The sequence below is a fragment of the Simochromis diagramma genome, unplaced genomic scaffold (assembly GCF_900408965.1).
Source record: "Simochromis diagramma unplaced genomic scaffold, fSimDia1.1 OVJJ01000510.1, whole genome shotgun sequence".
Lineage (NCBI taxonomy): Eukaryota > Metazoa > Chordata > Actinopteri > Cichliformes > Cichlidae > Simochromis > Simochromis diagramma.
The window spans coordinates 2465007-2489643 of NW_024387326.1; the positions used below are offsets into that span (position 1 = coordinate 2465007).

Below are 24637 nucleotides of genomic sequence, written 5' to 3' on the forward strand. Positions count from 1 at the left end.
TCGAAGGGTCATGGTTTTCTCCATGATTCACCCACATCAAGGCAGCAATATGCAAATTACTTGACTTTTCTTTTTCTTCCCTTTCCATTTTTTGAACACTCCTGATTCCTGTCGTACTCTCTGTCTTCCTGCCACGGCGTTGGATAGCAGCATTCGGTTTCCTTTTACTGCTCCGTGCCCTTTACAAGAATATGCAGATGGAAATTAATTTCCCTCTTCTTTTCTGCCACCGTTTTAATCTTCCCCTTTCATCACCTAATGTTCCCCATCCAGTTCCCCTCACCTCTCATTTTCTACTCTTGATTCAGTTTCTCTTCCTTCATCGCCCCGCCCCTGCTTCTTACATTTTTTTTTGACCATCTGCTTTTAAAGCCAGGTGGGTGTGCCGAGGTAGTGAGCGTTTCTGAGAACCCTTGTGGTTATTCTCTGTGCTGAGTGTGTGTGTCTGTGCGTGCGCGCGCAAGAGCTCTCTGGCTGTTGTAAGAAACGGCCTACCTTTTCAGTGAATATAACTAGAGGCGTGATGTCTTCACAGCTTTGGTGTACCACAACAGGAGGCAGCCAGACCCAAATACGTACCTGCCAGATATTCATTCAAGATCACTTTCCCTGTTTATATATTTTTCTCTTAAGTAAAATCAAGTAGATTAACAAATCATATTTGTTGTGTTTATCCATGAGTTACTGTTTTCTTTTTTTACCGGGGGTAATTTATTTATTTTTTCCGTTCCACTAGGCAACACAAATTTGCGTTTGCACATTAATTATTCTTTTTCTGACTGATTGACATTGATAAGATGGACACCGGTGCAGGTTGTGTGATTTACTGGCATTTACCCTGCAGCAGTGTATTTGGCATTTTGTTCTGGTGCATGTAAAAACGCTAATGAGCACATTAGTGCAGCGAACAAGTGTTATGCATGCCACGCATTTGTGTGACATCACCATGGTTAATTGAGGAAGTGCTACTAACTATTCCTAAAGATGCCAAGTAGATACTCAGAAGTTGCACTCGTATCTGCTAAATCACATGTACCGTGTTATAGATTGATTTATTGTAGATAAAACAGCAGACATATGAGGTATGGGCTCTGTTTTTGCGCAGGTGGTCAAATGGCACCTCCTGTTCGTCTTTGATGTGGCAGGAAATTAGGTCACATGATGGAACACTGACAGAGCTGGCTCACCTAACCCAGATCTCTTTCCTGGAAGAAGTGTTTTCTCTCTCTTTCTCTCACACTTTTGTAGATGTGTTTACTTGCAAGTGCACCAGTTAGATACATGTTTTTGATATTTGCATGCATGTGGCAGTATTTTTTTTTTTTTTTTTTGCGTAACGTAAGTTCGTGCAGTTCGTTTACTGTGCAGGAAGATTGGGTTTATCTTTTGACCTGCAAATGGCACCCTACTTTCAAGCGGGTGTGTGTGTTTGTAGATATGTCGTGCATGCTCCCTGACCTCCATTAATTTCTCAGCATTGGTTTAGACTGCGAGCGGTTTACCAGAATATAGTCAGCTAGCAGGTGTGACACACACACGCACACACACATACATGCACACACACACACACACACATACATGCACACACACACACACACACACACACACACACACTGATACTGGTTTGTGGTTTGTCTCTGACAAAATACACACTGTGTTTTTAGCAGTAACTACAATGTAATCCTACCAGTAACACACAGTGTATGTGAGTATTTTTAAAGCATGGAAAAAAACCTAATAGCTAAGGTTTTCTGAATTTTAAATTAAAAAGCATAAAATAAAATAATAGTGGCAACATGTTTAAGACTTTAATTGTTACAAGAATACCTTTGTGTCATAAGAAATTAATAAAAAAGAAAGAAAAGATGGAGGAGAAAGGGCCAAAGCGAGGGTTTTAAATGATGTATATAAATATGCAGCTTTTTGCAGTGATTCATCCACAATACCTTCACCAGAGGTTGATGGAGAGAAACTGATACTGGGTTTATCCTAGGCACACATTTGAATAGGGAGGATGGTTTCAGACACCTGCTCGTATGTAAGTGCATGTATGTTTTGACGTGGTCACGTGCTCATGTTTGTGTTTGGTGGTTTGTGTTAGCACAAGAACTTCAGTGAAATCAGGCCACCCAGTTTCAGTGTGAGATACAGAGTTTTCTTCCTCTCGGTGTAAGAGCAGGTGAATCTTTTCAGGAAATGAAACCAGAGAGAAAGGATTATCTTGGAATTCAGTCCTGTTTCGCATCATCCCTGAAGCCATTAAAGTGTGTGTTTTGTATAGTTTTATAGCCACTACCATCATTATTGTAATTCCTTAATAATCTGATAAATACTTACTAAATTAATTGCTAAATCAGAGGATGAATGAAATATATCAGTTCCTTTTACGATGTTCCGTAGTTCCTGTTTTTGCAATGAGTTGTTGAAATAGTGGTTGCTCATTTGCAAGTGCACGGTTAGCATATGTACAAGTAGTCCCCATGAGCCCCTCTTACTTGATACTGAAATCTTTTTTTATTTGCAAGGGGAGCCAATCAGAGGACCGATGGCTTAAAGGAAAAAGTAAGGGAGCCAAATGGCTTGTTTCAAACAGTGAAGGATTGCACCAAGGTTTGATAAAAGATCAGGAAGGATGCTGTTTCAACTTAATCCTGCTAAGCTTCTCTGGTAGAACATAAAGCTGAAAATACATGGATCAACGTGGATCTCAGAAGATACCTCGTCATCATTTTCTTATAATTTCTAAAAGAGAAAAAGTGCTGATAACAGTAGTTGCTCATTAAATATCAATCAGTCAGTTAATAGATTAATTTGCTAATTATTGGCTTCATACAGTAATCACCCACAAATTTAAGCTGTTTATAAAACCCTAAACCAGCTCTGACCTATAAGGACATGGTGTGCAGAAATGTTAACATGTCGACGTTACATCAACATGAATATGAGACGTTGTTTTCCACTCTTAACTGTTTGGTCAGCTGTTTGTTTAACTGTAATCTTACCTGAAGTCATAACTCCGTCAGACTAGACTATTAGTGCTGTATGTAGAAAATGAACTAGAGGATCATCAAGTTTTGAAATGACTGCTTTATGATTACTTGCAGTCTCTGAAATGTCCGGGAGTTTCATATTCATGTGCAGCAGTAAGGAATTTGTGATTAAAACCTGCAACAGGAAGATTGTCACAATTACACATGTTATACTTACTGTAAGTGACAGCCCTGACAGCACTGCTCAGCATTTTTTTTATCATTTACCAGTTGTTTCCTGTGGGATTGTGTGCATGTGCATTTTGGTGTCGGTTTGGGGGCTGTATGTGGAAAGTGGGTTTCTCAAAGTTCGAGTATGGCCACACAGAAGGGCCTCAAAGCGCGTGTGTGTTTTTGTGTGTGAGAGAGAGGAACTAGTCCAAAAATGTATGAAGTGGGAAGTGGCTTTTTGATTAACATCAGTGTATGTTTACTGTAAGACTTTGTAATTAGTGTAAATAGACACAAGTAAAATTATATATAGATAGAATTAAATACGCAATTTCTGCAAATACTTGTGTTCATGTGTTAATTTTTTTTCGGGGGCTTATCACATTTCCTGTTACCACCTGACAGCTTTCCTTTGTTGTTTCTCTTGTTTGGACCACTGCCTTTTGCCCTGCCAAAAAGACTTAAATACATGATATCTAGTTTACATAACTGATTTTAATTGCCCTGCAAGTGGGGCTGTTCGATATAACGATATATATCGGATGACGATATAAAAACATCTATCGTTTCATTTTACGCTATCGTTTGTTTCGTGGTGTCGCAAAATAAACTGTTTACGGCAATATTTTTTCATCGTTTTGATGGTCACTGTAGTTGCTATATTAATTTCTTAAACTTCTCTCTTTCTCTTATATTTAATATAACCACACTACAAACGGACAAGCGCCTGTTTTTATGCGTTGTGGTTACCAACAATGACGGTAACAGCATCGCGTGTCCGCTTGTTTATGTTCCACATAAACCTTTCATAATAAAGCTCAAGATCCTGTTGAGACTTTTCAAAATAAACTGAATCACGTGAAAGAGCAGATTATTTACGGATGAGAATTAAAGAGCCGTCAGGTGCTAAAAAATAAACCTTAGACTCAAACGTTAGAACAGGCTTTTCCCCTGCAGCACGCCATGTAATAAATACTCACAAAGAAAACGGCGGCCGTTACAACTTTTGTCTAAAATTGTATAGTTTCATGCATCGGTTAAAACACTCGACTCCAGCTACATGATGCGCAGCTGGAAACACTTCCCGCAAGTCGAGCTGCCCGAGATTCACAGAATTTACAGAAAATGTTACATTTTTGTGATTTATATTGTTATCAGGACGATAGAATTCTTATATCGGGATATGAGATTTTTGCCATATCGCACAGCCCTACCTGCAAGGCTTTCTCTTTGTGCACCTCTGGGCTGCTTTCTGTGCATCTGCTGTTTTAGATGGATGTCCTGTTGTGAACACACGTGCAAGTGTTCACAGTCAAATTTCTGTTTTGCAGAAGTTTGAAGTCTACATACTTGACATGCATATCAGCAGTCATCATTTCTGGGTCTCTAGCTTAGAACCCAGAGAGCAAACAGCAGCTTTGAGCATAGGAGTCAAGAATTTATAAGTTTATAAGATGTTCGGTCAGGTGAGGAGTGCAGTTGGGAACATTTTCAACAGCTCACACGGTTATTCATAGAGTCAGACTGCTGACTCGGAGTAATGACTACTGACTACTCTGATATCCTGAAGCATCTGAAAGAAATGACTCAAACTTTGTTACAAGCCATCAAAACATTTTACCCCAATCGCATTGCATTTAAAGTGCAAGAATTTTTAAGCTGCACCAATGGACTCTTCTCTCAACACCAGCAGTGGTCCTCTGATTTGAGCTTGAGTTTCTTTTTCTTTTCCAAAAGGAAACTCTTGAGGCTCTCTGTTTTGAAACAGTGGAGAAGTTCAGGCTTGCATTGCAGATACACATGTGAAACTTGTCAGAACTGGACTTCCACAGGTTGTTTTAAAAATAGCATCAGCACTGAAAACAGCCTAGAGGTGCACAGTGAGACAACCTTAAAAATTTGATCGACCGCAAATCAAAACACCAGGAATTCCTTTGGCTTTTTATGGAAAAGTTTTGTATCTGTCTTTTGGATTGCAGCTCGTACATTTGTGATGTTATTTTTAAAACAGTTTTGAAGGTTATGGTTATGTGTTGTTGACTAAAATAATAACTGAGTGATCCACAGGTGATATATTCCTTTTCTCCTCATACCCTGGCCTCTGTCCTGTTTTGCTTCTATCCATCAGGCAAGTGCGGGAGGTATGCGCCGCTTCATCAAGCCTCCGGAGTCTCTGGAGCGCTCACTGGAGCTGTCCCGCCATCGTGGCCGCAAAAGAACACAGAAGAGGCCAAACTACAAGAACCTGGGCGAAGAGGAAGATGATGAAAGGGCTGGGGGCGGAAGCAGCAGTGCAGGAGGAGGACTAGAAGAGGGCTGGGATGATGACAGTGGCAGAGGAGGAGAGAGGGAAAAGGGAAAAGGTACAGAGGGAATAGGAGCAGGTGGGAGTTCTAAGGGAAGCAGAGCGAGTGGGGAGACGGCGGAAGGTGAGTGTGTGTCTCGTTGGACACAGCAGTACAGGACTGTGTTTGTGAGTGTTTCTTCACCGCCATAAATCCAATGTGGTCTCCCATGCACTCTGGTTATCCTCAAGAGAAAAGAGAGAGAACTCTTTAAAGAAAGAACACCTGACATTTTTCACTGGAAATGTGGTGGCTTTGCTGCTTTTCATTTGCAGCTACAAGTAAATGCTTAAATGTGATCTCCATGCTTTTGCAGCTGTGTTTAAATTTATATTATACAGCCTCATCATTTTTGTTCCAGGAAATAAAAGATTCCTGGAAAAAGTAACAAGAGTAAAAAACAGGCAACGCTGCACAATCAGAACAGAAGCAGTCTCTTTAGCTTGTTTTAAGATGAGGACTCCCTCTTTTTGCTGCATCCTCTTCTTGGCACCATTTAATTTCCCCATGATTATCATGGCTACCACTGATCTTGTGCTGAGCACAATCCACGTAGCAGTATCGGTTCCCACAGTGATACACCATCCATCCTGTGCTCCTCATCTCTCCGCCTGTCTCTCACTCCTGCTCTGTGTGTGTGTGTGTGTGTGTGTGTGTGTCTATATTAAAATGTGACCATTTCACGCATCTGAAATGATTCATTTTTTTATGCTTTGATTTATACTGAGGCATTAACAGCTTCAACCTTTTTTTTTCTTTACTCATTTTTTTTAAAAGCACAAATGTGGTCATGGGCTGCAGGGGAAGATGGTTTCAGAATGACATGAGTACCATTTGGGATGGAACAAAGACGCCTACCACTGTTAACTGATAAAACAAGTGATAAAATTACCAACATTTTAAAGAATAAGTTTAAAAATAGATCTGTTTTTCTTCATAATAGATTTAAATATTCCTTTGTCTATTGATGTGTTACTATAAATTACTAATTTTAACCTGCTCGCTCTAAATACTGTGAGGGACACATGTGAGGTTTCCTGGCAGCTTTAGTACGTTTTAAGACCTTCACACTTCAGTTGGTCCATACGTTTTAGAGCCTCTTTGTTCCGTGTCTGTAAGTGTGCTAAATTTGTGATGTGAATGTGAATGATACTCTGTGAGGTAGGTGGTTCTCCAAATATGTGGAGATTTATGTAAGTAAATACTAAGTATGTTCCTCGCGGTGTGTGTATCTGTGCAGAGATAGAAATGGTGGTGATGGAGAAGTGTAAGGTGCCAGAGCTGACAGAGCAGAACATCACTGATGAGGAGAAGACAGCTGCAGCTACTCGCACACACACACAGAGGAGCAGGTACATGCGCGCACACACACACACACACACACACGTGAGCGCAGTGCGATGTAAATCTCATCTAAAAGTCTAAAGAATTGAAAATGGGAAAGACAGAATTGTTAACTGAAGCTATGTTCTCTTTGTTGTCTCTTTCTCGCTCCCTGCAGGCCGTTCTTAGACATGGTGTACAGTGCCCTTGACTGCACCAGTGACGACTACCACGCACTGTTTGTCCTCTGCCTGCTTTACGCTGTCTCACACAGCAAAGGCAAGCAAAAGCTCACTGTTAACATCATCTGTCCACAGCACTTCCAAGGAGGTTTTGTCATACCCAGATATTCCTTTGCAGGCTTGTGATGTTTACTTTGTAATAAGATGGTTTTTATCTTGCTCTAAAGGTTCTAGGAGTCATAATTTAACTTTCTACAATTGTTGTCATCCGGTAATTCTTAATGAAATTGATTAAAGACTGATGTTCTTAGATTTCACATTGTATGAAAAAACCCTTTCCATGTAACTTTTATCACTTCTACAGAATCTACAGCTGCATAGTTTCTTATTTAGAGCCTCTTAATCACCTCCCTTCTCATCTCCTCCTACCTTTTCCTGGCATAAATCTTTTGACATGTAATAATAAGGCTTTTGTCTCTCTATTTAAGTGAATGAATATGAAGTAACAAAGAAAATTATTGACATCTGTTTGCTCCAAGGGCTGTCTGATTGTTCTCTTTAAAATACATGTAGATTCATTTGTTTGTATACAGAAAATGGTAAATGGACTGGTTCTTATATAGTGCTTTTCTACTCTACCTGAGCACTCAGTGTTACACAGCACTGTGCAAAGGTCTTGGAAATAGGTGCAGTAATTTATTAAAACATGTGAAGGCATACAAGGAAATGCAGTACATGAAGCAAAAAGTTTGTGTTGTAACCAGCTTGAGAGTCAGTGTCTGGTATTATGACCGCTGTTATTCTTCATCGCAGCCTGAACTTTCTCAGGCAACTTTCTTCTGATTTCTTTAAGTAGTCTTTAGGAATACTTCTCCAGGTTTCTTGAAGGACATTCAGAGCTCTTCTTTAGATATTGGCTGCCTTTTGTTTTGTTTTTTTGCCAAGGTGATCTCGCACTGCTTCAGTAATGTTGACGTCTGGGGAGGCCAATCCATGACTGATAGTGATCCACTGTGTGTATTTCTATCCAGATATGCTTTCACTGCATTGGCAGTGTGTATGGGATCAATGTTAGGCGGAAAAATCTATACTTTTAGTATTGCATGGTGGATCGAAATCCATACATTTTGACCAGATTTGCAACACCAGCTGGAAAAATGACACCTCAAACTAGAACTGAGTCTCCACACTGTTTTACAGATGGCTGCAAACCTTTGTATCTCTCTCCTGAAGACCTCTGTAGATACTGACAACAATTTGAACCAGAAATTTAAAATTTGCATTCATCACTCCATCAGACCTGTTGCCACTGATTTCTGGTCCAGTTCTTTTGTAATTTAGCATACTTCAGTCTTTTCAGCATTTTTCCTTAAGAATGGCTTCTTGACAAGTCACCTTTCCACTGAGACTATTTCATATAAGGATTCAGTGAACAGTAGAAGGATTTTTTCCTATTTCATAAAACATGCAGTTTCTTCTCTTGTAGAATAGAATTAAATGCCTTTTCACTATACAGATGTCCCCCACTTCTTCAGTTTCTTCACAGTTTTTAAGAACACACTCCACATTTTTGGTAAACAGGTCTTTAGGAATCAGCGTCTTGGTGCAAAAATACTCTTTACTGCCTGTCAAACTGTTATCTTTTCATTCAGCTAAATACATGGGATTAAATGATGTGTTTCTGCAATGGGCTGCTAGTAACGAAGTGCCTAAAGATACAATTTAAAATTGGTTCTTTGCTAGTTTGTCTGTTATTTGTGGACACAGCAGTGGTTTATCTCGTGCGTTAGGTCCCTTTTTTATGATTACACCTCAGTTTTGACTTCATAAATAATTTTAGGTTCTAAGTAATGTCTGTGTCATCCTTCAGCTAAAAAAACCTAAATGTGGTGGAGTGGTGTCGCAGCTGTTTAGGAAGTAAAACTCTACGGCTTACAGTGATTTGCCTTCCATCTGTGCTGCTGATGAACCAATTAAACAGATTACATATGTTAGATTCCCAGAATAAAGACGAGTCAAGATGACAGCCTTAATGATCGTGGCTCAGAATTAGCATTTTCTTTTACTTTGTTTTTCTGTTTAATTTGTTTGTAGGTATCAACCTTGATCTTCTGGAGCGTCTGCAGTTGCCAGTTCCAGACCAGGAGAGGAGTTCTTACAGCGTGGTCCTCGTAGAAAGACTTATTAGAGTTATGAGCCAAGCTGCACTGCCAGGTAACACACACACACTTCCACATTTGGTGTGGTGTTTCATACCTTTAAAAAAGAAAAAAAAAAAGTACCTTCTTCTTTTTTTCTTTTGATGTTCATTTTATTTGCATATTGCTAAGCTGAACATATAGTGTATGCACTGGCACACTGAGCAAAAACATTTGTTACGAGAATTTCTAACCCAGCAAATGCAAATGAGGTAGAAATTTTAGCTGTTAAAGCTCACAAACCATGTATAGACATTTTGCATGATATGATGCATGTGATGCATTTCTTAGATTTTTGACCTAACAGGAAACAATGTGTTATATTTGATACTTATTTATGCATTTCTCTTACTTGTGTGCAGATGGTAAAGTGCGTCTAGCTACCCTCGAGCTGAGCTGCCTTTTGTTAAAGCAGTCTGTGTTGTCTGGGAGCAACTGTATTATCAAAGACGTTCATCTGGCCTGCCTGGAGGTACAGCACACCCAAACATGCTCCTGTGACATTTCAACAGTCCTGTTAGCAGACTTTATGACTCTCACAAACTGCTTGAGGGAACATGGGACTTCAGCAGGAAGTGAAATGCTGAAAATTGTGTCATCCATAGGAGTGAAACAACCCTTTTCCATGTAATTGTGTCACTTCTGTAGAATTCACAGCTGCAAGGCTTCTTGGTTAGAGCCACTTAGTGACTGATGATATTTTTACAGACCTCCTATCTGCCCCCTGTTTAAACACTGACATCCATTTTTTCTGCAGCCCACGCTGTTTTACATATCTGGGTTTTGTTTTTTTGTGATCATCCTTCAGGGAAGTTATATTTCCTTTTCTGTCACTTCATGGTAATACTCCCTTTGTTTTTTGCTTTTTTGCACGCACATAAAGTTCTAGGAAGAAATTGCACAGCTGTCAATGAGTTCCTTTTCCTTTTACAAAATTCACAATTTTAAACTGAAACCTTATCTTGGTCATTTTAAAAGCTTTTATTTTTCACAGCGGGTTTGGTGAAACTAACTGTATTTTTGGTATCGGTTAAACATCACTTGGGGGGTTTCTGCTTGGAGAATTTCCCACCTCTGACACAGTTTAATAGTAATGAAGACACACTCTTTTTTTTTTTGGGGGGGGGGGGGGGTCCAGGCTGTTTAAGCTTAAATGGTTATGTTGACAGTTTAAGTGCTCGTTATGAGCATTACTAGCCAAACAAGCAGGCTTTGGACTGCTATAAACTCTGTTTCCAAGACTGGCTTTCCTGTTCAATTTGTACAAAAGATTATCCTTTATACGGGCATTTTGGGCATCAGCTCACAGGAGCAGCACAGCAACCCTACCACATGCTGCACGTCAAGCCTCCTGTTTGCTTAATTTAGGTCTGACGGCTAATATCACACAGATGGTGATCTGACCATGGCTATAATTCATCCTACCCTAATTCAGGGTCTAAGGGGAGCTGGAGCCTATCCCTGGACAAGTCCCCAGTCTGTTGCAGGGCTAACACATAGAGAGAGACATCCATTCACATTCACACCTACAGTCTATTTAGGATTATTAATTTACCAAACCCTATGCTTGTCTTCAGACTTTGAGAGGAATCCAGAGAGGACTCTTGCAGGAGAGAAACCACACAGAAAGACTTCAGATTAGATTCAAACTTAGGACCTTTTTGCTGTGAGCTGGCAGTGCTAACCGCTGCACCGCCATATGGCTCATATAATCTAAAACTTACATTTTAAACTCATTGGAAGAGCTTATACTCATCCATAATCAACCATTTTACTAACTTTCAGATCATTACTTTCATCACAGCAGCATTTAAAACGCACACAGGCATTGACGTTACAGTTGCATTACACTTACAGGTTCCTGTGAATGTAATTCACTAGTGGGTTTGTATTAAGTATTGTTGACATGTCTGTCTTTCTCAGGAACAGCAGTCAGTAACACAGTTTTTGCCTTTACAAGTAAAGTAAGTTGCTGGATAAGTGGTGCTCACTGAGGCGATATCTTATCAATGTCCATAGAACAACTTATCTGGAAAATTCCATTGCAGATTTGACATTTTATTATACTGCGTTATTTTCCAGTAATGGCAATAGCAGAATTATTTAGAGGAATTGAGCCATGTTATGGGAAATACACTTATTGGCTTTGAAAGATTTGATATGAGGTATGATAGGTCTTTCTGTTACCATCTAGCTGAGAGACAATAAATAGTTAGATGAAGAGGGGGGAAAGAAAAAAAAAGATTTGCAATTTGTTTTTTAGTGTTTTTGTGCAGATGAAACCACAGATATCTGACACAGATACGGACTTGAGCTTCTAGTAGAGGAAAAACTGCTTTCGGTTGAAGCACAAAATATAATGCAAATCCTTTACAGTTTTATCTCACCCTGTATCCTCCACTATTATCTGTACTGTGCTTTTTGCATGCTACATGTTTATTTGTGAGTCTTTGTATGTGTTTGTGACTCTGTCTGTGTGTGTGCGTGTGTGTGTGAGATACCCGAATGACTGTTCAGACTGTCATGTTTGTGCTTGCAGGGTGCCAGAGAAGAGAGTCTGCATTTACTGCGACAGTTCTACAAGGCGAGTACATAATAACACAGATTCACTCATTCATATGCTAACCTACAAAAATAAGAGCCTTGCTTTTATGTCTCACCTGCCCCCACATTGAATTGTATATCAGCATGAAAAAAGTGTAAAGAACTTGCACAGCGATTAACATTGACATTAGCGTTAAACATTTAAGTGTTTGATGTTGCAAAGAGAGATTTTTGGCACTCGTACAATGTAAAGTTTGTCATTCTACCAGACAGACAGGGATAATTTACAAGGAGTCTAAATAGGAAGTAAAAAAAAAAGTCTGGTTTTAAATCCAGTCCTTCTTGAATAGTCTCTGAACTGAAGATCAATCAGCACCTGCCGGTAAATTCTGGTTTGTCTGACAATGAAACTTTACAAATGAAAGTAAAACCTTCTGGAGATAAGACTTTATTGTAGGTGCATGAGACACTGACAATAACTGGAGCCATTTCTCTGAAGGTACTGTATAGGAGACAAAACTGAAAGTGTTTTCCATACCCTATATGTCATAGTTGCATGCTTAAATAGCCGGTAGCTGGCTTTCTGTTTCATTTTGATAATTTGAATATCAGTTTTGGCATCAGTCATGATTCTGTTATTTGCGACATTTGGGAAAATGTTGAAGAGAAGTGACTGAAAATAATACCAAAAAATGTTTAAATCTGGTGACTAAACAAAGGAAAACTACTCAGAAATGTTTAATGCTGGTTTTTTTGTTCATTTGGAGGTTTTGCCTTCACAGAGAAAAAAATTTATTGGTGCAGTTACAAGCTCAGAGTGGAAATTTTTATGGTTCTGTGAGTTTGAACAGGGTTTTCTGATGAACCACAAAAAAACAAACCAAAAGAAAAACAATAGTTAAATATTCAGAAACTTTAACATGTCCAGTGGACATAGACAAATTTGAAGAGATTAATTTATTTGGACAAGAGGATATTTGATCATCTTTAAAACAGTGCTATATAAAATTTAGTGTATTTAAGCAAAAACTAAAGGGGGAAGACATTTGTTCAAAGAGCAAAAACATCAGCAGTGCTATGTGTGTTTACTGCATTGTAAAAAAGAGGAATAAATCATTTTTGTGACTGGTTGGTAGTAACAAAGCGCCTAAAGATACATATTAAAATTGGTTCTTCATGTGGACACAACACTGGGGCATAGCTTGAGTTAGGTGTTTTATTTATTCTTGAATGATTCATTGGTCCGTGTTAAGTGGTTAATCAAAAAAAAGATTCTGAAAATGATCAGATACTGGCTTTGAAAGACCTTTTAGAAAGTCTGCAGTGCTCCAGGCACATAATATGAGTAAATAAAAACTGACCAGAAAACTGTGCGCTTGGGCACAAAAAGTAACGAACTAACAGTCAGCTCAAGAGTTTTCCACACTTTCATATGCAATCATAGACACTTGGTAAATAAAGCTGAAGCAATAAAATCAGTTAAGCTGGCAGTATACTGATAATCTATTATCAATATTCCACGGATCACACTACGGTTTTGACTTGAGAATCAATTTTAGGTCCGTTTAAGTCATGTCTGTGTCATCCTTCAGCTAAAAAAAGTAACAGAAAATAACACATTTGAGTGTTTTGCTTTCTGTCTGTGCTGCTAATTAACCAAGTTAATGCTAAGTATGTTAAAAGACAATACCTTCAACCTGCACAGGTCTTTGTGTTTTTACCCTTCAGCTGTTAAAGGCTGGTAGGCTATTGTTGTCACCCCGCTGGATGGGCCGACGTGGACACCCACTTTTGTGAATGTGATAAATCAAGAATGAGACGACTGATTTTGAAATTGATACCATAGGTGCATCTACTTAAAATCTCAGACAAGTTCGAATCTCAGTGTCCTCAACCTTAAGGTCAAAGTCAAGAGTTCAAGTCTTCTGACAGTCTTGAAATGCAGTAACTCCAGAAGGATTTTCACATTTATACCATACATGTGTCTACTAAGACACTGATTGGTAGCACTGGCACCTGCCAGTATCTTTATTTTTTGTGGCAAGCACATGAAGTTTAATTTAATACAATTACTAATTTATATTATATAATATCACATCATATTATATAATACTTTTATATAATTTAATATAATTGCCATTTAGATCTGACCTTTACTTGATTTCTTTTTGAGAAATTCATCGGTTGTTTGGCTAATGTGTTTTGGATCATTATTCAGCTGAAAGGTCTGCTTCTGTTTGAACATCACTTTCAGATCAATGATCGTAAATCTTAGAGCTTTCTGTATCGATCTAGAACAGGGGTGTCAAACTCAAATACACAGTGGGCCAAAATTCAAAACTGGAACAAAGTCGCAGGCTAACATTAATATTTATTGAAACATATTTATTCCTCCAGATATAAGAATGAATCTTTTCTTATGGACTCAAACACGTTTTGCTGAAAAACTGAATATCGAACAAGCAAAGCTTAATACTAAACAATATATATATTAGCTGTGTAATACCAGTAGGCCAGCTCTAATAGTAATTTGGTATGGCTTCGCAGGCCAAATGTAATTAGGCTGCGGGCCAAATTTGGCCCGCGGGCCAGAGTTTGACACCTATGATCTAGAAGGTCGGTAGTTGATCTTTCGGCTCCTTCAGTCTGCAGGTCAAAGTGTCTTTGGGCAAGATACTGAACCCAGAGTTGCCCCTGATGTATCCACTGGAGTGTGACTGTGTGAATGTTAGGTTAAAAACACTTGGGCATAGGAAAAAAGCCCTGTCTATCCGTGTCTCTGTTTATAGTACATTATGCCAAAAGACCTGCCTTGCAGTTGTTTGACAAATTGTTCTTTTTGGACAGGAAACAGCTTGCTTTCTACAAAGTGAGGTTTTTTTTTAGTGCATATTAATTTCAGTTTTTAAAATCTCAATTTATTTTGATTATATCACCATTAATATACACTGTTTGAAAGAGAATCAGGTGGTGGCGTGTTTGAACACATCGGAAAAGTCACCAGTTCTTTTCTACGTCTGCCAATTCTGAATGTACTTTACACTGAAGAAGAACACCTTGTTCTTATTAAACTGTCATAGACAAACTGTTTGCATAGGCAGGTAATGCAAATGTGTCAAAAGGTAAAGGTGTCAAAAAGAAACCGAAACCATATCAAGTGTCTCAAAAAAGATCCTCGTGAACTCTGTAGACCGTAAACATGTGTCTGTGTCTTGTTTCTTTCTGGCCTGGATATTCTGTTTAATATTACACCTTAATTTTTTTGATGGGAATTGACAGATGAGATGGACTTGTGCCCTGTGCTCCTAATAGCATGTTTATTATGACAGGGCATGCATAAGCTTGTTATATTAGCTTGGGAGCAGTACTTTCTGTTTCTTGTGTGCAACAGTAGAAGAATGTCATTACACTGGGAAGTTGACCGTGGACCCAAATAAACCAAGCACAGGATATATATAAAAGTGTTACTTAACATGTATCTACGGGAAAATGTGCACTTGCATATGCTGTGTTTTTTTTTTCACACTCTGCATGCACAGACTTGCACCCACAAAAACAAAATCCCCAGAAAGCCTTTCACCCAAAATGGTTTTCTTTAATACTGAATGTATTTATTTTCTGCCCCCGTTTTCTCTTGTTTTTAAACGTCTTTTCAATGTCACTGTCAACACAGGGCGAAGAAATCTTTCTGGACATGTTTGAGGACGAATACAGGAGCATGACGGTGGGTTAGCCTTCGTTTGATATTTGCTTTCCTCCCCTCCCTGTTCAAAATGAAACATCAGCCCGACTTTGCAAGCACATTTCTCTTTCTGCTGTTAGGTCTGGGTGTTCTCACACAATGTCGTCTCTATGTTGCAGAGTAAGCCACTGAATGTGGAGTATCTAATGATGGATGCCTCAATACTGCTGCCACCCACTGGCACTCCTCTGACCGGTATTGACTTTGTAAAGAGACTTCCTTGTGGAGACGTGGAGAAGACACGCAGGGTGCGTCCGCCCACACACACAAGCTCAGTGACAGTGTCCTGGATAAATCTATTGTTGTAGCTCATGCTGGCTGTTCTTGGTACACTTCCAGAAATCTCAGTCCTCACAAATGAGAAGCAGACAGGCAAAAGAAAATCCACTCACACACCCAAGTTCTGTGGACATACACAGACAATCAGGACTTGTAGTTGAGTTTTTCTTGAAGGGTTGTGGCACATCGAAGCAAACCAGTGAAATAATTTTCACTTAGAAGAATTTTAAAAAAGGTTTGGAGGTTTTTTTGTGATCAAAGGTTTGCATCCGTCATCTAAAAAAACTCTTATTAGGATTTTTAGAGGAGCACTGTTAGGTGTTTATTCTTATCCTTTGTTTAAAACTGCCAGTTTTAGACAGAAGGTTTATTGTAGCATGCAATTTCTCTGTATGTGTTTGTGCCTGTTTGTTTATGAGTGGGCTTTCTCATCTCTTCAGGCGATTCGGGTTTTCTTCATGTTGCGGTCCTTATCACTTCAGCTTCAAGGAGAACCCGAGACACAGCTCCCTCTGACCAGACCTGAAGATCTGATCAAGACAGACGATGTCTTAGACCTCAGTAAGACGCACACAGAGACACAAAGGCATACTCATTGTACACTGTGTAATACCAGACCACAAGCTACAGCTGCTGTGCAGATTTATTTCCATGCTTACAACAGGATAAAAGAATAACGACACGAGATTGTCACATTTCTTTTCTCACCCTCTTTCTCTCAGTCACGCTCTTCACCCAGTAGGTAACAGCACAGATGCAACACACTACTGTGGGTAAATACACATACAAGCACTCGTAACCACAGCAACACAGTGACGAGCTTGAGGAACAATCACAAACACCTGTGCACAGAGGTTTATCTTACACAGAGATAACCTGAACCATCTTCTCATATTGTGCACAGGTGTGTAGTTGTTACATGCAGACGTAATAGAAACTTACACGTGGTTAGCTCTGCTCTGCTGTTGAGGATCGCAAGTATAACTGCAGAGTAATGCGAGCGAGAGTGATGACAGTGTCTCACACGGCAAATGTTCAAACTGTGCAAATCCATACTTGAACATTTCTTGTGTACGTGTTTCTGTATGCATCTGTGGCTCCTTTTTTTTCCTTTTTTTTTTTTTTGCAAGGTTTTCCGAGTACAGGTGTCAACCTCATAGCAAACCACTTCTCGATGCAAGTCCGCTTTCTACCAACAACAACATAAGTGTGTGTGCGTGTGCACATGCAGCAGCATTAAAAACATTGCATTTCAAGAAATGGAGTAGTGCAGAATTGATATTCTTTAGCTGGTACAGGTGTTGTATCTAAACAGAATATGAAAACCAAACATCTGAAAACAGTTCGAGAGAGACTAAGCGCACCTTTAGAGAAGTAACAATCAGCACAGTCACAACAGCTCGCAGTATAAACACGTCATGAAATCTTTATGAAGATCAGAGTTATTCCAAAAGAAATACACAGATTTGCTAAACACTAAATCATCAGCATAGCTTCTTAAGCAGCATGTGCAAAAACCATTAATACTTTTAATGTTAGAAAAGGCCATATGACACAATACTGTTTCTGAGCCAGGACAAAGGCAAATCCATTTCTTATCATTAAACCAATATCAGTTGCATGCAGTTGCCATGTCTTTATTAGAAACCCTTACAAATTAACACATTCCAGTAAAGACGTGAGACTGAAACTCCCTAAACCATACAGAAAGGATAAAATGAGTCAGTAAAAGCAGACTTTACTACAATCATAGCAGCAAAATTATATAAAGGGCAAGCATAACATAATAAATGTATTTAAAAACTTGATATAAAATTGTATTTGCTTGATTTCTTTCCATCATTTTTATATTTTTATTCATCAATAAGTAGTTTTTTATTTTTATTTTGTTTATGTAGTCATGTGTATCCCCACCTTAGTTCCCCAAACATGAGCATTTCTGCATATCTGCTCTATTATGCAAATTATGGGGCTTTTATTCAGGTTGTCTATCACAGAGTCGGCTTTACTGCTGTCGTTGATTAAGACAATCAAGATGTCTTAGTATTTGTAATGATAATATTCTGATATTGCACAGGCGTGTATTTGGGGTTTTTTTTACATTGTGTTTCTTAATCGCCTTAAAAAGATAGTACCAATAAAATCGACTTCTTAGAATTACCACAGAAAGCGAGAGGGCTTAATAAATTCCACCGGGGTTGTTACCTTAGTATTGGTGAGCTGCGGCCTTTAAAGTTTTATCATTTCATCTGTTGAGTCAGCTGCACTGTCGGTGCTTGGAAACCATGTTGATGTAAACCTGTGGCCTTATGGATGGAACAAACCAGTGTCTCAGCAATTTGTCTTTTTTTTCTCTTTGTTTTTTTTAACTTGCTTTCAGTCAGTGTCACAGTTGTGCTGCATTTGGCTTATGTTAAGTGATCTCTTTGTCTTGTGATTGTGTGAACAGGCTATAAGTGAAAGATGTCTCTTCACGCCCGTCTTTTGGGAAGCCGGGCTGATGCCTCAAACACACTCGTGACAAATAGATGGCAATGCAGCTATTGAAACCAAATGGCTCCCTTTAGCTTTCAAGTCTAATTCAGTGGTTGAAACCACGAATGTTTTGATGATTCCAAATGCCAGTCAAGAGTCTGTAGCAGATTAAGGTAAAGATAGCCTTTAACAGAGTCTTGATCATATCAGGTTTGACTTGATTTCCAGTAGTTTTATGCCTCTTGATTTTCTGTCATATATCTTACCTCTAGTATGGTTTGAAAGATTTTCCTGTGTTTGCTTTGTCTTTAAAGCAAGGTGGTTGACTCAGAACACAACTTCTCAGAGTAATAATGCAGGGTGGAGGGTTTTTCCTGTATACGGGGGATTTAAACCTGCCACCTTCCACCCACAAAATTCTTTTTCTGACCATTAGGCTGCCTCCGCCTCCATTCACAACATTTTTTTTACTAACTCTTAAATTACACAGCATATATGTATTTTGGTATATGTATTCTCTGGAGGAATAAATCTGTGGTTGCATAGTCACACACGCAGTGGAAGTGTGACATTTTCATTCATGAACATTGCCCAAAATGTAGGGTGTGTGTTTTTGTGTGGGTTGGATCCTTTATGTTTTCTTAATTAGCCCCCCTAAGGGCTGACAAACTTTATTATATTGAACAATGGATAATGGAGGAAAAAAGCTTCCTGATTGGGCCACATTTTTGGTGAATTTCAAAGCACACCCTGTGTTGCAGAGTGGGAGAGTATATAATTGTGCTTTATTGTGAGGCCACAAATATTCAGTTGCGTGTGCATGGAGTTGTTTTAACCTTGATAAATGTCTGCGCTCTACTATTGCCTTTAGAGTTCACGTGGGCTGTGTTTACATGGAGCTTAATGTTTATTATCCCTGTAAAGGTCCACACAGTAAAAATCCTTATTATCACCTCAGCCATAAGAAATAAGACCAAACCCTTTGAAAGTTAAAGTGAACAATGTTCAGTTGCATTCACAATTCATTTTTCGTGCTTCTCCGGTTTCCAGAAACCAGCGTCGAGTCTAAACTGGTCCTCCACGGAGGACCTTTTTCAGTACAAACTTTTCAAGTTCGCTGGAGAACATGTCATGTAGGTGTTTCGTAACCCTAACCAACGTAGAAAAAAATGAGTAAAACAAATTATTATACGTTTATGTAACTCAGAACTGATGATATATGTTGATATTTATTTGGAAATGTGGCCAGCTGTTGCTTGTGGGTAAGACGGCCTGTAATGAAACTGGAGTCACATGTTTTGCATTTTTCTCTTCTCACCTTGGTGAATAGGGGTATTGTTCATGCAGCCTACAGCCAACTGGGAACACTTAAAAGCTGAAGAGAATACTGACGTTAGGCAGCCATATGCTGTTTGATTTTGTTTAGAGTTTTTTTGTTTTTTTTGGCTGAACATCTCAAGTCATATCTTGCTTTTTTGCCCAAGGTGTCTCATTCGAATTACCTCAAAATCTGAATCAGAAAAGTAGAACAAGAACTGCTTTTGTGAAGACCTTTCTTCTTCTGGACTAATAGATCAAAGGTTCAAGTCTTTCATAGAAAAGTCCTTCTCTAACAGTTGTCTGTGTTAATAAAAGTAATTTTAGTCTTATTAAGTTCAGTGATAAATGAATGGAGTCGACTTGTTTTCTTTTAAATGTCCTGCGTGTTTTAAGCCCTTTTGACCAGGCAGGCGTTCCACTAGAAATTAGGTAGGCATGGGGGGTGGCACGGTTTTTCCCCCCGTTTATTCTGGGGATTGAGTGTGCAGAACTTCCCCTGGTTTCTCTGACCATTTGGTTGTCGGCATCCCTTGTGTTACCATCGAAAATTGATGACTGTATCTCCAGCTGTAGGTACTTTCACTGCTCACTGTTTCAGTAGGAACTGTTGAGTTCTTGGTAATCCCCATTGATCTTTAAATAGGCCGCATGTATGAATGAATGTGCAGCAAAAGCTTGCTGGCCCTGTGTAAGAAGCATATTGCTGTTAAATACCTAAATTTAAAGCCACTAGTTTTCTCAGATATGTGAATCTGAGTTGCTTTATGTTCATAGGATTAGTCATGTTGCACTGTAAAAGTAGATTAGTCAGAATACTTGAGAATTCAAATTAAGGAATAAAAATGAAACATAAATATCATCAAGTGGAAGGGATGTGTGAGAGACTGCAAGAGAAATTCCTCATGGGGGTTGTACGTCAGTCTAATGTTACTGGTTTACATTTAGAGTCAGTCGAGGTGGGTGATAATTAGATCAAAACCAGTGGTGTCACATCAGATCATCAGTTCAGTATTTCGTGTTTACTTCACAGTAGGTTTTGTGGTAAATTGAAATGAAGAACTGGACATGTGGGCTTATTGTGTCTTGATGTATTTTCCAGGCGTGGGAGCAGAGCTTCTTCACTGTCCTTTAAAGCACTCTGTGTGTTTTGACTGTGTGTGTTTGTGTGCGTCAACTCACTGCCACTGTCTGCCCATCAAATCCGAGGTCATTTATAAGCTTTATATATAATGGAATAACACGGTAACAGCTCTCTTCTGGCCATGAAACTGCTTGTCAGTCAGATGTCTGATTTACTTTTGCAAATGGGGTACTGAGTGCAGTGCTAAATAAAGTTCTAGTTTTAAAGTGCTTTTAATAAAGGGCAGAGGTGCTCCGAAAGTGCTGTACAAGTTACCACAATACAAATGATACTTGTAGGGAAGCCCTCTTCCTTACACTGAGTATAAAAAGGGCCATAATTCCTAAACACTTCATGCAATGCTTTTGTTAAACTCCTTAAATTAAAGATGAAAGTCTGGACTTGAATTGCATCTTGATTCATTGATACTTAAGGACCTATACATTATGCAATATGCATTTAATAATACATATGAAATATTATAACTATTGCTATTGCTAAATATTGTACGCTGTCTGACACACTTTCTGGAAACACCTTTTTATTTTTTAAGTGGCCAAACTGTCTTGTTTTAAATGTCCTCCATATTTTAAGACCTTTTCCCCCGGCAAGCTTTCCAAAAGAAATTAGATAGGCGTGGGGGGTGGCACGGTTATTTCCCACTACTCTGGGGACTGAACTCTGGTGAATAAACAGTCCCATGTATGTGGTGTGTGGACTACTTGGGGTGTTCACCTCAGTCCCCGAGAGCCTCATTACCTCTTGGAAAAGTTTTCCCATGGTAATCCAACTACTATTGGCTATGACATTACTATGACTGTATTTAAACACTTGGATTACTGACATTAGATCTCACCTGCCTCGATACCTGTCCAACAATTATTGTCATGTACTTTGCTACTGTGTTGCATTGTGTAATCGTGTCCAGTTGGCATGTCCAGTACTCATGGACTCAATGTTCTCACTTTTCGTGAGAACATTGAGCGCGTGCTCTACTGAGCATGAAAAAACTTCCTGAACACCTGCGATCAGCTAAAACTTCATTTTTGCTGATCTCAGTCATTTAAATCGAGGGTAGCAAGTTTATTATTTGAAGTGGCTTATCAATAAATCATGTCTGTATCCTCCTCTTAAACTTTTGTTTGATTATATTTCTAGTGGGTAGCTTCCCATGCACATTGCAGAGTAAAGCAGCTGTCCTGGGGCCATAACATACAGGACTGGGTCCTCTCACAGTGTTTGACATTGCATCTATCAAGGTTGTAGTGGAAACAACCTGGACTGGTGGTGACATAGTAAACACATCTATAGTAAACACTAGCGTGGCAGATGTAAATAACTAGACGTCTTTGAACATGGAAACAAGTCTAGTCGAGGTTGCTTTTTGCTTGTGATTTTTATCAAAGTTTAATTTATATCATAACCTATATACATATGTTTGTCATTTTTTCCTCTTTCTATCCTGCTGTAAGGCCCTCCAGTGCTACACAAATACATTTGACATGAGTCAGTACATGACAAATGTTTGATCTGTCTCTACAGACATGTCATGACATTGACTGGTGTGTGTGAAACGCCTCAGAGCTAACTTAAAACACTTTGGCAGAAGTAAATAGTCCTTTATTTAATAATATACATATTATTAATACGCTGTTTTGGGCTCGAACTCCAAATGCCATATTAAATATGTTGTAAACAGTTTAAAAAATGGATTACAATTTTTATATATGTTAAAAAAAAGATCTAAAAAAACATTTAAAAAAAACAAAACATTGATGTTTATGTTTGTGATCCCTTTTTCAGATAACAGTGACCTGATAGCCTGTATGGTGGTCAGTAAAGATGGGGGACAGGCCCAGAGATTCCTCGCTGTAGATGTGTACCAGATGAGTCTGGTGGAACCAGAAAGCAAACGCCTTGGATGGGGTGTCGTCAAATTTGCCGGCCTCTTACAAGTAAGAAAAAAAAGTGTACACGTTTGTTGTTTTGTTTTTTCAGTTGAAATTAAATGTTGAGTGAAAACCATGAATTTTTTTCTGCAATATCGTACTCATTACTTACTCACTCTTGTTCATATTGATTTATCTCTTTTTTGTTCTCCAGTGTAATTCTGCTCTTTTGTTCTCTAGCACAGGATGTTTTGTATTGCTGTCTTGTTGCGTTCTCATTGCTCAGGCATTTTCTTTGTATACTCAATTCATTGTGTCCTTTTTACAGGAGACATGTAAAGCTCTTAGTGATGCCTTGAGGGTTTGTGCAGTTGCAGTTCACCTGTTTCAGTGAAAATGCTTAGTCATGCTGAGTAAGAATTTTGTTCCGCATACTATTGCCAGCAGGTAACTCTTCAGCAGCCGAAGTGAAAGACTCGTATACGCTTCCTGTCCTCTGAAAATAACCATAATTCCAATTACAAAGAAACCGTGTCCTAAAGAAAATAGTGGTTTTATACTAGTGGCTTTAACTTGTCATGAAATGTTTTGAAGCATTTTAGTAAAATGAGAATGCTAAACTGAATGTACAGTTTGCTTGCAGGCATGAAAGGAACACAGATGACACAAGCACCAGCATGACTCAGCTTATTCATTACACCTGGAAATTCCCAAGGCTTACGCCCGTATATTATCTGTTGATTGTTTTAGCATGCTGCAGCCTCATGTGCTTTAACAGAAAGCACAGAAAGAGTCAAATACCTGTCTCACCTCTTTTATTTAATTTTTTTCTCCTTTTTAACAGGTAAAAGTGTTACGGTTAATAGTACGCTCTCCATCTTCAAATCCATCAGCACTGGCGTATACCTGAGGGCTGTGTTAGCTCACCTACTATACTTTAGAGATGGCACAATACCACTTTTTAATGTCCGATACCGATTTGGATATCTGCCGATACCGATATGAATCCGATATAGCGCATTTTGTAATCAATAAAACAGTTTTTTATAAATATCTTGCTGCATTTTGTATAAGTTCATACTCAAGTTTTAAAAAACAAGAGACTGAAGCTATTCTGTTATACCTGTATGCAAAAAATGCACTCCACCCAAAACATTTTATAGTTCAGCAACATTGATCAATCTAATAAATTTAAACCTACACCATCCTCCCTATGTTGGTACTTTAAAGAGTACTTACCTACCTAACTAATAGGGTTGCCAACTCCCAGCAAAAATATTAGGGGAACCACCCCCCCAACCCTTAATCGATGTAATGAACTTTAATTTAATGCAAGTGTAAAACAAATGCACAGAAATCAATTATTTTTCTACAATAATTAGATTCTGTTTCAGTGTTTATTGACTCTTTGTGAAGTCAGCTTTTGTTGTCCCTCTGGGGACACTAAAATGCAGATCTATTTCGCACAATTTGATCCATCATTTCTTGCATTTTTTGTCCTCTTTCAACAGGACATGCAGGTGTCTGGCGTTGAGGATGACAGCAGAGCGTTAAACATTGTCATTCATAAACCCAGCTCCAACCCCCACGCCAAGCCCCTGCCCATTCTGCAGGCCAACTTCATCTTTGCAGACCACATTCGCTGCATCATCGCCAAACAGAGGCTAGCCAAAGGCCGTATCCAGGCCCGGCGGATGAAGATGCAAAGGATTGCCGGTTAGAAAACACGCAGAGAAAAACCACATTTTAAGTCTTTTGTTTTTACCCAAAATGACCCTTTTCTCATTAAGCTAGTGGCTTGTTTTCGCTGAGACTGAAAGTCTTCCAGAAAGTGCTGTGAAACTGTTCAGTACAGCAGCTTTTACAAGAAAACACACTTTATTTAAAACAGAAAGTCGGTGCTTTCTGGTGAACATGGTAAAACGACCAACAGAAACTTAAAAAAACAGAAGTAACCTACAGTGAGAATTTAACAGTGAAAAATTAAATCAGTAATCCAGAACTGAAGCGAACATTAGGA

At 38.9% G+C, this 24637-nt stretch overlaps 1 protein-coding gene across 6 annotated transcripts in view; it reads left to right on the forward strand.

Annotated features, from left to right (window-relative positions):
* clec16a (C-type lectin domain containing 16A) overlaps positions 1-24637 on the forward strand; it is a 50963-nt gene that overhangs the window by 17536 nt on the left and 8790 nt on the right. For 5 of the 6 annotated variants that reach the window (XM_040006180.1, XM_040006184.1, XM_040006181.1 and 2 more), the window contains 11 exons: positions 5329-5629; positions 6786-6897; positions 7047-7147; positions 9145-9264; positions 9611-9720; positions 11788-11832; positions 15466-15516; positions 15654-15782; positions 16254-16374; positions 22532-22683; positions 24129-24333. In XM_040006180.1, coding sequence (XP_039862114.1) covers positions 5329-5629; positions 6786-6897; positions 7047-7147; positions 9145-9264; positions 9611-9720; positions 11788-11832; positions 15466-15516; positions 15654-15782; positions 16254-16374; positions 22532-22683; positions 24129-24333 — 1447 coding nt within the window. The remainder of the gene's footprint in view (positions 1-5328; positions 5630-6785; positions 6898-7046; positions 7148-9144; positions 9265-9610; positions 9721-11787; positions 11833-15465; positions 15517-15653; positions 15783-16253; positions 16375-22531; positions 22684-24128; positions 24334-24637) is intronic. The other variant, XM_040006182.1, reaches the window with a different exon arrangement.